General features: G+C 41.1%; 1 protein-coding gene across 4 annotated transcripts; it reads right to left on the bottom strand.

Annotated features, from left to right (window-relative positions):
- Positions 1-42: 42 nt before the first annotated feature.
- On the bottom strand, positions 43-13684 carry LOC110951400 (uncharacterized). Of its 4 annotated transcripts, none has more exons than XM_051960527.1 (8): positions 13329-13684; positions 11790-12538; positions 8743-9117; positions 6294-6443; positions 6020-6178; positions 5802-5833; positions 3193-3327; positions 43-3067 (listed from the first exon to the last, which is right to left on the bottom strand). In XM_051960527.1, the coding sequence occupies exons 2-8, from the start codon at positions 12514-12516 to the stop codon at positions 2993-2995; spliced, it is 1653 nt and encodes a 550-aa protein (XP_051816487.1). In that variant the 5' UTR covers positions 12517-12538; positions 13329-13684; the 3' UTR covers positions 43-2992. The 4 variants fall into 4 exon arrangements, with proteins under 4 accessions (XP_051816487.1, XP_051816484.1, XP_051816485.1 ...); XM_051960524.1 differs by having other exon boundaries at positions 3178-3327; positions 13329-13682; XM_051960525.1 differs by having other exon boundaries at positions 3178-3327; positions 11790-12535; positions 13329-13682.
- Between the last annotated feature and the right edge of the window lie 718 nt (positions 13685-14402).

Below are 14402 nucleotides of genomic sequence, written 5' to 3'. Positions count from 1 at the left end.
TCTGCTGCTGTGTGGAGTGGTTTTCAAAAGAAAGAGTCACGGTTCGCAATCTAAAAGAGTTGTTTATTCCATCACAACCTTGTTTTATATCTACATAAAGAGACAGAAAAAGTGTCCACTATTTTACATCACACTCACCTAAAACAATATCGTTGCATATAAACAGGCAGTTGTACGTTAAGCATGTCAGATGGTTCATGAAGTTACAGAAAATAACCTCACTAGTGTGACAAATATGGCTCTAATTACTAAAAATACTTCCGCTTTCTGTCTATTTTTATTTTCCCTCAAAAAGTTTAAAGCTTAATCTGACGATAACCTCTCTGTTTCTGAGCGTGACATTCTGGGCCAGAAGTGTTGAGCAAAACTTCTCGTTTATCGGCTCTCAGATTAGGACACAAAAACCACACCATTGTACCGACTGAGATAGTTCTAAAGAGAATCTTCAACTTGTGAAAATATGCTCCATTGTCTTCAGTGTTTGTGCTTTTCCAGCCAGCAGATATGCTTCATTCTGTAGAAAGAAGTCTCTGCAACAAGTCTATGTGTGAACAATCATGCACTTAGAAGAAGAAAAAAAGAAAAACTTTGCAAGTGGCGATGAGTTCTTACCAGAGTTACAGTATATTGTACATCAAAATATGTTTTATGCTACATACTTTTATAGGATGATGGTATTTTGTATGTGCTTCTCACAGTCTATGAACAAATGACTTTGAATAAAACATTTTGCATTTCCACAAATTTCACATTTAAACCAAGCAGTAATTCAAATTAACTATGTGACGGTTACTAAAAGGTGTGGGGCATTCGCTTTCTTACCGAGAGTTGGATTCGAAGTTTGATACCACAATCGTATCTGTTGCTGAAGCTAAAGGAGAGACTGGAATAGGGGTTGACGGAAATCATTTTCATTGATAATTGCAGTGAAAATTTAAATCTTGGTGTCAAAATTTAGAATGGCACAAATTTAATCACATAACTTAATTTATATCTTAGATATCTTCAATTTAAAGATAACATCTCAGCTTTTATCCCTCCATATTGATAGATTGAAATGTGGAGTTAATGCAGAAGTGCCTGAAACCTGCATTCTTTCTAATGGCCAGCAGGAGACGATTCAAAAAGAAGCTAGATTCTAGAGAAGTCTGTGAATATGAGCCAACTTCCCACTTGATTTATTACTACGCTATACATTTTCCTCACTAGTTTATGGACTCAACCACTAGTTTCAAGATTCCTTCAATACACTATGATGTTTATTTAGTAAATTATTGTCCCATTTAGAGAAAAATTGATAATAAACAGCGGTATGTTGTAGGAAATGGCTGCCATGACACCATATGGGCATATGGAGTGTCCTCAGTTACTTAGAACCACCTCTCTCGTCATGTCTGGTTTCAAAATACCAAGATGATGATGACTAAATTCCAAACTCAGTCCTTTAAAATGCTAGTCTACAAATTAAGTGGTGACATCAGGGTGGCCATGTATAGTTTCTGTCTGCCTTCAAATAAAATTTCCAACATGGCAAGCCGTGTACATCAAATTCACTAATTCAACATGGATGTTACTGTCAAGCAGGTTGCATGACATTGAAAATGAAAAGACCTAACGAAAAGATGAAAAGCTGTTGGGAATATCTACACGTTGGGCAGACATAGTATTACAAAGAAAAGCTCCACGTGAGCAAAATGATAATGTATTAACCTGGAATCCACCGAGAAGTAAATTTCCATGACCTTTGCTACTTCTGAAAACGTCAGCAATCTCTCGTGAACTTGGAACTTTTGGAAAGTACTTTTTGGAAACTTTTTACTTCACGTGCAAATTTGGGAAGAAGAAAGGAGTGCTCATGTGGACTCCAATGCAATGTGGATTTTACTGTCTGATTACTGAAAAATGAGGCCGATGGGATTCTCAATGTTTTCCTCAGACATTAAAACCTAACAAAGAAAAGCTCTATACCACCAAAATAATAATTTCAACCCAGAATCCACCAAAAAATTGGCTTTGACTTGGACACTGCCATTCTAAAATTGTCAGCAGTCTTGTGAACTCTGAGGTTTTGCAGAATTTTTACTTAAAATGCCATGAATACCACAAGAGCGAAGTGTTTATAGAGACGCTTTATGTGAACACAGTCAACACCACCACATTTATAGGCAGGACAAGCTAGAGACAACCCGAAGCAACAAACATCATAGCCAGAGAACCTAATTTTTTAATTAGATTATTGTATCTGGAATCAATTTTTTAAAATGCTGATTGTTGTCAACCCCTTTACTGGAAACAGTACAGCATCTATTCAGTAGCAATAAAACCAGCCTGCTAACACCTCCAAAGGTCACTATTGTATCAGATTTAAAAGTGTTGGCAGCCGTCATTTGGTACCTTTGGACGGACTGACTCGCTGTCATGTGGTAGTGATATCAATCTTCTAATCCAACCCCCAGCAAAAAAGCAAACACCCTTTTAAATATCCTACATGTTCATCAAGAAAAAAAACTTCATTTATACTAACACAACTGACCCCGAGTCAGGTACACGTACAGTAGATTTATTTACACTTTATATGTAATGCAACTCTTCTACAGCCCTTTTATTACCTGACAGAACACCTTCCTTTGGTCCCCCCTTAAACCATAAAGCTGCAAAACTTCACTGTCAACACTTTCATACGTCTAATAAATCCCTGCTTATGTGTCGTGTTTTTAAGAGCAGCAGAATTATATTTTCATGTCAAAGTGTCGAACCAAGCCTTTAGATTCACCTGGCAACATTTAGAAAAGTGCTCACATTGGTACTTTTGGAAAGAAAGGGGCTTACGGAGCTGATTGTGCCCTAAACTGGTTCACATTCTGTGGATCTGATACCCAAACGGGCTGGGGTGATTGGAGATGCGGTAGTAGCGATGGGGATGTTCGCCGAGCCTCCGTCACTGGAGCTTCGACTGTTGGTCACCAATTAAAGAAACCTCGAAGGGCTCTGATCAGAATTCATCCTCGGAGCTGTCGGCCAGCAGCATGGCCTGGTCCTGACGGCTGGTTCCCGGCTCCCGAGGTTGCTGTGGAGGAAAAACATCGACTTAATTTTGAACTTAATGAGTCCGCAGTGAATGAAATTGTTGGACAGGGTGTGACAAGAAGAGTAATAATAAGTGACTGGGGTATTGACCTCTGGCTGCCTGACCTTCCTCCTCTGGTGCTTGAAGCTGTTCCTCCTCTTGCGGTGAATCATCCTGATGCTGTAGAGGGCACCGACGATCAGCAGAGCCCCTGTTATACCGATGCCCACAGGGGCCAACATGCCGGAAACATAACCGGCCTGCCAAGGATGAAGAAAGAAGTCAAAGAAACGAAGCGTAACGAAGCACTTCTGCCACTGGTAAGTCCACTTAATGTCTCTTTTGACCAAATTATACATGAAAAGTTGGGGTAAATGACCCTTAATGAATATTAAAAAAAAATCACTTAAGCAGTCTTTTAATGTTATTGCTGGTGTTATTCTATACTTTTGTTGTTGCTTCCTTGAAATATTTTAGCAAAAAAGAATGATTTATGTCCTTCCGGCCTCTATCCTGTCTGTGTCAACCGTCTCCAACTACATATATACACTAATCTTCCACAACATTAAAACCACCAATGAATATTGTAATGTTCAGCAGAAGAACCTCTAAAGTGCTGGAAGTTGCGAGATGGATACTCTAGGGATCGTACTTGCTTTTGCAGAACACCCCATGGATTCTTGATTGGATTGAGTTGTGGGGCATTTGGAGGCCGGTTTGACACCTTAAAGTCTTTTCCTCAAACTATTCCTAAACATTGTTTGCAGTGTGGGAGGAAACATTATTTTGCAGAAAAAAAGCTGTCAAGGGAGTCTGCTGCCATTTGGGGGTGTACGAAGTCTGCAGCAATGTTTAGGTGTCCGGTACATCCACATGACTGAAGGATCCAAGGTTTCTTAAGAGTCTTACACTGGCTCAGCTGACTCTTCATCTTCCAGTCCTTCTTCCATCTCTTCTCAGGTAAATGATATACTCAGAACTGATTCTTTAGACCAGACTACATTGCTCCATGGTCCGTTTTTAATGCTTACATGTCCATTGTCAGTGCTTTTTGTGGTGCACAAGTGTCATTATGGACACTGCATGATCCCCCAAAGAAGACTTCATCCAAGTTACTCAGTCCTTCACTGTTGTGAGAGCAATCCACTGACACTGGACAAAAATGCAGAAGATATAACATTTATGAAAGAAGAAGTTAAGTGCACCAGAGAAGCTGGTCAAGTAACCAAAAAGTGGAGAGTTCCAATCCAGGAGGCTCATCCAAGGTGATGGTGAGGACAACATGTTCCAGATCAGAAAGATATGTCGGTATCAGAATCCAAATATTCGGATCTCAAAGCAAATATCCGGATACCACCATCACACCCATATTTTGGGATATTTGCGTCCAGCCCTGCAACATACTGCGACATGGTGGCAGCTTCATTGACAAGCTAAAGAATATTAGATGGGGGGGGGGCAGTCTCAGAAGTGACTCTTAGACTCTTTGACTAATGTCTGGTATGTGTAAAATTTTATCCAACAATTTTTGCTTTCACATGTATCCTATGCCAATTCTGTTGTAAACTATTTAAATTCTACTTATAGTCACTTAGAAGTAGACTGAGTTTGAAAGCTTGTTTAGATGGTTTTGTTTTTACCAAGATGACTGAGATGATGTTTCTATCTGAGCAGCAGTCAGTTTTTCAGCAGCTCTCTTGTTGAACTGGACCACATGTGTCAGCCTTCACTCACCATCAGTGTTCCTTGGGCATCCATGACTCTGTTGTCCTTCCTTGGACAACTTTTGGTAATCCATGCATACCAGGAACACCAAACGACACCCATGCAAGTCATTCACATTCTTCTTGTTCCAGCTTCAAGAAGCTACTGCTCACTTGCTTCATAATACATGTCACCTGAACAGGAGCAATTGCAATGAGATCTGTTGTGTAGGACTAGACATTTGTATCCCTTCTTGCATACTTGAGACATCTAAGACTCTGTGGGATGGTCAAGTGAGTGAGGGCATCCTCCTTCCTCTGTGTTTCGCTGAGAGGCCCACGACACCTCCAGAGTGTTCAACAGTGAATCCCAGCATCCCAGATTCACCTCCTAAATGTCCTCTACTCATTTGAAGGACTAGATTGAGTCCTTTCTCTTCATCCACAGCCACTGACTTCCATTTTCAGCAGCTCTGGAGAGGTCCTTGATTGCTTGCCAGTTGGCCCTCCCATCTCCCAGGAGAAGCTTGGATGTTGAGGTGGCTATGAAGCCTCTGCAGCCTACTTCGGACCCTCACCTTCCAGCCTCGCTGTTTTGCATTGGCGGCAAGCTCCGTATACCTCAGCTTCTTCTCACAGGCTCCCTCTACTGAGCTCTCCCAGGACACAGGGACAATTAGTGTTATGCACTTCAGCTGCCAGTGATTTTAATGTTGTGGCTGATCTGTGTATAGTTACACCTTTTAAACAGTTGTACTCTGTAATTCTTAGTAAATGTGGCTCAAACATGACTGAATGTTTGATTTCCATGTGGTATCCAGTCACACTAATTTAGTGCCCACATTTATGATAGACAGAGGTTATGTGATTTTAAAGCCACCAAAGAAAGCAAAAAAAAAAAAAAAACGGAAAAAGATCCGTTTTCTACAATTCTACAAAGCATTTTTGTTTCTACAGATCTGATTGACGTAAAGAACAACAGAGATGATGGACAACGAGGACTTTGTGAGGACAGCAGGGGGCAGTCTTACCTTTTCTCTGATCAGCTCTACCCAGCTACGCACTGGAAGAAAAGAAGCATAAATTTAGCAGCTCAGTTCACCTGAGGACTCTTTCTGTGTGTTTTAAAGGTGAGACCTTCAATAATTTAGTCTCTGCGTAGTCTGGTAGTTTTAACACAGCAACATGTAATTGTATGATAATTAAACATGTGATTTATGTTCCAGTTCTAATGAAATTTAAAGCGTACTCAGGCCCTGGTTGCGTTGAACCCAGACAGGAGGTGGAGGGATGAGGCTGTACGGAGGCTGTGTTGAGGAGGTTTTAGGTGTTTCTGTGAGGTCCTCTTCACTCTCTTCCTCCACAGACTCCTCTGAGTTCTCGTCCTCTTCGTCCTCGTCCTGCTCCTCTGCAGAGAATTAAGACAAATTATCTCCTCAGCAGCCCAGAAGGAGCTCACAGTCATTTCACAAAGTTATAATTACTGAAATGCTTTTGCAGTCAGCGATAAAAACTCGTCCTACCCTCAGACTCCATCTCCTCCAGCCCTGATCTGGATTTGTGCACTGGATGATGGGTTGCCATGGTTACCGTTGTCATAGCATGCTGGAAGGATGAGAGGGAGGGACCGGTGGAGGACAAGTTCTCCTCAAGGTTTGGTGTCCTCGCAGCCACTACATGTTAGAAACCACAGAAAATTAAGAGTTAGCAGAGGCACAGGACTGTATGAGGATTTTAGTTTCATTTTTTGTTTAATTAGATTTTGAATTTGTGGTATTTCAGTATATCGTCCCCACATGGAAACAATGGAGTGGTCTACACATATGGGCACACAATTTTATCTGTTAAAGATGTTACTGTCTGCACATCAGTAAAAATATTTTGAAATTGAAGTGGCAAAAAAAAAGAATTCTTCTAAAAAATTAAAAGCAAAAAAGAGCAAAATTTAAACATGTACAATTATGCAAAATTAAGCTGGCAAAGAAATGCTAAATATTAGATAATTAGAAGTGCAAAATTTGTATCAAAATTAACTTTAAAGATGCATTCTAAAAATAAAATAATGTGCACCAATAAAATAATACACAATTTAATGTGCAAGAATTTTTAAATAGTATATTAAAGAGAGAAAAAAATTACCATTATACAAAATGCTAAAGGAAAATAAACCTAAATCACACATAATTTAAAATGGAAAATTAATATTACTTAAAAATAATTTAAATAAAATTCAAAATAGAAACAGAATATTGGAAGTCCAAATTCAAAATAATACAAATTAAATGTGCAAAATAGATTTAAAAGTACTGTGAAAATTAAATGTGCCAAAGACAGATTAGATTATGCTAAATTAAAACTGCAAGCAAACTGAAATTATAACACATGAAATGTATCTACAGCCATGTACTTAGCCACATAAATCATGCATCCATCCATCCATCCATCCATCCATCCATTCTCTATATACCGCTTTTTCCTCACTAGGGTCGTGGGGGGTGCTGGTGCCTATCCCAGCTGACTCGGGTGAAGGCAGGGGACACCCTGGACAGGTCACCAGTCTGTCGCAGGGCTACATACGCAGACAAACAATCACTCTCGCATTCACACCTACGGGCAATTTAGTGTAACCAATTAACCTCAGCATATTTTTGGACTGTGGGAGGAAGCCGGAGTGCCCGGAGAAAACCCACGCATGCACAGGGAGAACATGCAAACTCCATGCAGAAAGATAATTTGAACCGGGATCTTCTTGGTGCAAGGCGAAAGTGCTAACCACTACTTCACTGTGCAGCCCCTCATAAATCACGCATATAACAAACTATCATTAGTTATTTTATTTAAGCAAGTACTAAAAACTCATCTTTGTGTATTAAAGTTGTGTATTAACTCCGTCTACACTCAGCGTCTGCAGCTGCCAGTGGACCATCATAAGAGTCAGCATAATAATATGTAACTTATATGAAACTTAATCTTCATGGCGAATACGTGGAAAATATTGCAAAGCAGCATAATGCATGTATTTTTCCTGCTATCTATGCATCCACATGTCAGACTTGCAAAAACAACCGCTAATCTGCCTCATGTTCTAAGATGAATTACATTTTCATTGTGAGATGATGCTGATAAAAGCATCAACTGCTGGGAAAATGTCTCGAGTTTAAGCACCTCGCAACTTTAAAGGTCGGAGACCAAGCAACAGTTTATGTGGGATAATTCAAACCAAAAGGTAAACTTGGATGTTGTGAAGGTTGTAAAGAGAGACAGAGAAGTCTTCCAACACACAGACAAAACATTTACTGTGCTAAATTGACTGTTTTTCAACCAGAGTTTGCCTGGAGGGAAAATCACTTTCATCAAAGTGAAGCTATAATGTGTTGAACAGTTACTTTTTTAAACTCTCATGATCTGTTTTGGCCAAATTATTCCACTTCCCCTGGATTTCAATGTGGTTTTTCCTGCAGCTTAGTGTACTGAACTCTTAAAGTGTTTGTTTGTATCTAAAATAGGCTCAGTGTGGCAAAAAAAAAAAAAAACGGCAGAATATTCTACCTTTGTAAAGTGTCTTTGAGTTTTAAAAAGCGCTATATAAATAAAATGCATTATTATTATTATTATTATTATTAGGTCAGAATCATCATGTGAACTTCTCTTAAGGGCTGCAACTGAAGATTAATTTTATTGTCAAATAATCTTTTGATCACTTGTTTGGTCTATAAAACATCAGAAGTATTGATCAGTGTCTCCAAAACTTTGTCCAAAACCCAAAAACATTCTGTTTACTGTCACAGAGAAGGAAAGAAAACAGAAAATATCCATTTTTAAGAAGCTCCAATCTGATAATTTTGACTTTTTTTTGTCTTTGAAACATTATTCAAACTGATTTTACGAATATCAAAATGTTTGGTGATTAATTTACTATTTGACAACCATTGGATTAATTGTTGCAGCTCTTATATCCTCCTCATTTTTCACCTTTCTCTGACTGATCCTCTGGTTCAGTTCCGACTTGCCGCTGTGAAACAGACGGACCGGAGGAGCTGATTGGCTCCAGGATCTCGGCACCAGATGTCTGCCACGGTGACGTCCAGTCTGGAATCAGCACCGGCGGAGCATGTGAAGGACCATCGCCATCGGTCTCTACGGTGACCAGCTGGTCCAGGTCTGACAGAGGCAGCCCTCCGGTCGCCATGGCACCGGGAAGCTGAGCGTTGCCGGGCACCATGGTAACCGCCGCCGCTCCTCCCTCTGGTGTCACGTCTTCGAAAGGCTCAAAGATGAGAGGGAGGGCCTCTGATGACATGGTGGCCTCTGTGGCTTCATCCTGAGACAGCGGGATCGGAGTGTCGGCTGCAATTTGTGTCAACACAAGCACAGACACAGCGAAGGTCATCGTATGGAGGCTGAGAATTTAATTTGAAAAGGGCAGAGCTGATTGAAATATTCTGGTAAAAGTCAGTGAAACACTGAGAGTCTCTAGTTACTGCACCCCTGTGTAAAATCACTAAATGCCACATGATTGTAAAGTGAATCACCTCACAGTAATTATTTCTAAGTTGAAGAGCTGATTATTTCCTCTTATGAATATTCAAAAACATAAACTTCAGAAAGATCATATTGAAATTAAAATCCCAAAGTAGAAACCCCAATGCAACAGAAGTAAAAGTGAAATTTAGTGAAACTGTAATTTCCAATCAGCTTAATTGCATTAACATCTGCATGTCTGCATCATGGCTTCATGTGGGAAACAATTGCCAGAGGAACCAAAAAATCTGACTGTGAGGCCTCATAAAGATGGAAATCAGTCAGTGAGATCCGTGAGCAACAAAAAATCTGCCAAACAGAGTTACAGTAGTAATCAGAAGGTATAGAAGGAGCCATAATACCACTAATCATTCCTGCAGAGATCATCTTCCTAAAATGACTCCACAGACAGTGAACTACTTTCAGAATCCAGCTGTGAAAACAGACAACAGCTGTTTCAGCCTTGGCACAGGAGTTATCAGTGGAAACTAGGGATGTCTGATAATATCGGCCTGATATTGGCATAAAAAGTGTAATATCAGTCAATATTGTTATTGGGTTTTTTGTCTGCCAATAAATTAATGGCTGGATTTACTGGAGCACAAATGATGACATCATCAAACTGCGTCATGAAGCGTGTAAACAAGTGTGACTGCGGTAACGAGCTTGCTGTGCCTGACTAACAATATGTCTGTGGTTTAGAATTATTTCCAAGCGTCTCCTTCGGATTCTGAACTTGCGATTTGCAAATATGGCATTTGTTCCATAAGTTAGGCTGAAGTAGCTTTCTTATTTCGCACAGACAGTGTTTACATTTGGCATTTGGAAATCCTTGTTGCATTTGAGAATGCATCCAATGGGGCATCACAATACAATTAGGCATGATGTGTTAATTCCACCACAGGAGATACGAGATGTTATCTAAAATTAAATAGCCCACGTATATTAGCATCAGCTGATATTGGACGAGTTGGACGAAGTCGACCTATTGGTTATTGGCAAAAAAGGCAATATCGGACATTTCTAATGGAAACCAATGTTTTTGTGGCAACTTGGACATTTCAAAATATCAACCTGTAAGGACAACAAGAAATGAAGATAAACCCTGTTGGTTGGACTTTGGCATAAAACTACCCGATAAAACTGTGCTAAGAAAACATTAAATGAGCCTGATGAACATTGGAAGCACATTCTTTGGTCAGATGAAGACACATTTGTTGGGCTCAGAGGGAGTCCAACATGTTTGATGTGAACCTGATCAGGACTGTTACAGTGAATGCATCGTCCTGACAGTGAAGCACAGCGATTAGAGTGTGATAAGATGAGGATATTTACAGATGGCACCTGTTAAAATACCAAAACACTGTCTGACAAGATAATTTACAGTCTGCAGGAGTGTGAAGAAGAGGAAGATTCCAGCAAAACACAAAATCTCACAAGAGAAAGAAGAACAAACTATTTCACTGACTTGAATCCAGTAGAAACTATTTGGGATGTTTAAAAGAGACATACAATTATTTAAAAAGGAAAAGATTTGAATCATTTTTTGAAGTTCCTACTGTGGGGCCTGAATTTTTAATATCATAAATCTAGGCTTAATTTTCAGGTTGACATTAAAACAAACACTTTTCTGTTCTACTTAGAAATTATCCGGTTATGTAAGGTGACACAACGTTGAATCATTTGGCATTTCAGTGATGCTGCAACAACTTCTGTACAGTTCATTTTGTTTGTGAGTTAGAAAAAACTAGGGCAAATAAACGACGACAAGCTTTCTGCTGTCAGTCAGAATGAAAAACTGAAACTCCATGCAGCTTATTTAGTATTTATGACAGAAACAGGTGCTGAAAGTTTTCTCATTAGAAGAACTTGCACTTTCTTAGATCACAGAGCAACGAGGAGAAGACTGCAGCACCTCTAGTCCAAAGCATGTCAGACACTTCTCAAGGCTGCAATCTTTTTACATAACACCATTTTGAGAATTGAGTGTTTTGTGTGTGTCTGTCCCCACATGGAGGCTCAGACAGACTCCTTTAATCCATTTCCCTCTCCTGGCTAACTGAATAATAACCTGCCTGACTCAGGATGGGGAGTGTGGAGATGGAGAGGAGGCTGGAATCCTCCAAAGCCTCCTATAACGCACCCTGACACCAGCCTTTTCCTAGCTGCTGCTGCTGCTGTGCGTCTTTCTGTGTGTGTTCTCTCCTTTATTCAGTCTCGAGTCAGGAATAGAAAGTAATTAGACTGCCACGGGTCCCAGCTGGGGTTCAAAGTGGAGCGTGGAAAAGCAGGCGCCTTCTTTGCCAATCATCAAAGGCAATCTCTGCAACCAGATATGTCGTTTTCACTTCACTTCTTAATGAAACCCCGAAAAATCCTGCGAGCTGGAAAAGCATGTTGTGGCAGAGCGTCACCTCACACCCATGTGAGGGCACTCCGTGGATCTTAATGTCGCAGAATCCATGTATGTTGAGTTTACCTGCGTGTTTCTGACTTACCTCCACCTGGTCTCGCTGCTTCGGTCCACAGGCTCTCTGGTCCGTCCTCTCTGGGGCCGATTTCGGGCAAAAAGGGGTCGGGGATGGACGACATCGTAGCTCCATCGCGGCCCCAGATTGCCAAAGGTGTGGCGGTCCGAGGAGTGACGAACACCAGGGGAGGGATGGGGCTGAGGGAGGTGTGGGTCCAAAAGGAGGCGGAAGGGTTTGGAGGTTCTGGAGAAGATGCTAGATTTGCTTCTGGATCCTGGAGGGAATCAGAAAATCCACCGTGGCTGCTCTGTTGGTCTTTCTCCAGCTGGGGTGTAGTTAAGCCTGAAGGTCTACCAGGAGCATCCATGTCTGGCTTCCTCCCACCTGTAGATCCAGGTAGATCCTCTGCCTGCCTTTCTCCCATCTCAGGCGTGCTGTCGATGCTCTTCTCCTCGCTCCTCTGGCTCCATGCCTCTCCACCAGCCTCGCTCGGCCCAGATCTCCCATCCAGGCTGCCCCCGTTTCCAGCCTGCGTCACCGGTCCTATCCCCTCCGGTCGTCCATGTGGGCCAGCCCCACCTCCTCCCGCACCTACATCCAGCATCACATGCTCTCCGTCTGCAGACTTCACATCTGATCCGGCACACCGTCCTCCTTCGCAGGATCCGACCTGAGTGGGCTGGAAAGGGGCTCCGCAGACGCAGAGGCAGGTCCCGGCTATGAGGAGGCGGCGGAGCGTGCCGGATATCAGCATCTCTGGGTCCTCTCAATGCCTGCTAACAAGAGAGAAGAGGTGATGAAGAGGCTTAGGAGAGGCGTGAACAAGCTCTACCTGCAGCTTCTACACCGTGTCACCCGCCCAGAAGCGACGTGCAACCGCAGATTAAAAGTGCATTTTTAATTTGTGAAGCTGGAGAGGCCGTGATAACCACAGAGAACAGGATTAAACTGAGCTCGCCTTTGCTTTGATGCTTTGCGCTTAAATTCGGATGAGATTCCCTTTCATCTCCGGGGTGTTGCGTTCACTTTGTATAAACAGAAGGAAAAGGCAGCACACACTGAGTGACAAACTGAGAGAGAATCTGACACAGCAATCCTCAGCACCCACTTCACCTATAAATAGCAGCAGGTTTTCTATCCTCCAGGAGTCTCTTCACAAGGCTGCATTAATGTTGCAGAATATGGGCGCATTTTCAGTCCACATTGCAGCAAAAAATATACAAACAACTGGTGCGTTTGTTGCTTAATATGATGATAATCAATTAAAAATCAGGTCAAATTAGAGAAGCGACACGTTATGTATTGGCAGGGTGACACCCTTCTGTAGCACTGATGATGCACACAGCACTGTTTGAATAGAATCAACTTCTCCCAATCAATCAATACGACTGATCGATCACCTGACAACCTGATCGCTCGACAACACATTGCGGTGCCGAATCCCACAAACACCACAGCGGAGCTATTCATAGCCTCGATGCAGCCCCTTAAATGACACCACATTCTGCGACATTTGCATGAAATTATACAATAATAATCATCATAATAAGAGAACAGTTCTTTTACCTTCCAGAGTTCATTCTGCAGGAGCTTGAGGACAAAATGCGGGATGTGAATTGGGGGGGAAACGTGGAGCTTGAAGCCGGAGGAGAGGCTTGTTGTTGTGCAGCTTCTCTTACGTGCGTCTGCTGCTCCTCAAGTGCTGCCTGCGAAGCCTTCAGATCTGCAGGATTTATGAGGGAGCTGGTTTGCGATCAGCTGCTCGCCGTCTAGTCTTCAGAGCGGGTTTGGTGTCCGGAGTGTGTCTGAGCCGTAGACTGTACGGGTGTAAAATGTGTCTGTGGTCTGAGGTCACATGAGGCTGCAGGTGGTGCTGAACGGACAGCTCCTTATCCTCAAGCTAAAGGTCGCCAGGTGCAGGAAGGAAAAGAAAAACACCACAGCAGCGCAGAAACACTCCAGGAAAAGTCACGCATGCATGTTTTTAGTTTCAGTAAAAGTGCAAAATATTATCGTGAAAATACATTTGAAGTATTATTATTGTCATACACTGTAAAAAAAAAAAAAAAAAAAAAAAAAGGTTTGTACATTTTACGTTGAAAACTGTCAAACCATGATGGTAAAAATCTGTAAGCTCCAAAACAGTTTGATCCAGTTAACCAGGAGAAGATTTTTTAAAGATTTGTTCTCTTTATAAAAAATACATTTCCCTACACAGTTACTTCATATGAAAATGACAACAATCCTGTATTTTTTGCATTTATTTCTAGACAAGAATGACATTTTTCCCAGTTAAATGTACATATTGTTGTGCTGGTAATGGAAACATGCTGCAATATTTATAACAAGTAACATGACTGGGTTGCAATTTCTACAGTTATTACAAAAAATACAGTTTGTTACTGGTCAAATTTATGCACGTTTGTGTTAATAACGGACATATTCTTTATCTTTAACCGCAAATTTGCTAAAATATATATGAAGAGTTTATTTGCAAAAACACATCACTCCATTTTTTGTAAATTTTCAGAAAACTTATTTTTTATTGTTTGCTTGAGATAATAATACTAATATAATAATACTAATACTAATAATATATTTTTTCTCTATTTTGTCATGTATTTTCTACTGAGTCAAATT

The sequence above is a fragment of the Acanthochromis polyacanthus genome, chromosome 16, assembly GCF_021347895.1.
Source record: "Acanthochromis polyacanthus isolate Apoly-LR-REF ecotype Palm Island chromosome 16, KAUST_Apoly_ChrSc, whole genome shotgun sequence".
Lineage (NCBI taxonomy): Eukaryota > Metazoa > Chordata > Actinopteri > Pomacentridae > Acanthochromis > Acanthochromis polyacanthus.
This window is presented reverse-complemented; position numbering and strand designations above follow the sequence as displayed.

Excerpts from the sequence above, each read along its gene's own strand:
- LOC110951400 (XM_051960524.1), bottom strand. The coding sequence starts at position 12,516 with ATGCTGATATCCGGCACGCTCCGCCGCCTCCTCATAGCCGGGACCTGC. Across the intron at positions 6,179-6,293 it reads GGAGGAGATGGAGTCTGAGG|AGGAGCAGGACGAGGACGAA; the intron begins GTAGGACGAGTT and ends AATTCTCTGCAG. Across the intron at positions 3,328-5,801 it reads TAGAGCTGATCAGAGAAAAG|GCCGGTTATGTTTCCGGCAT; the intron begins GTAAGACTGCCC and ends CATCCTTGGCAG.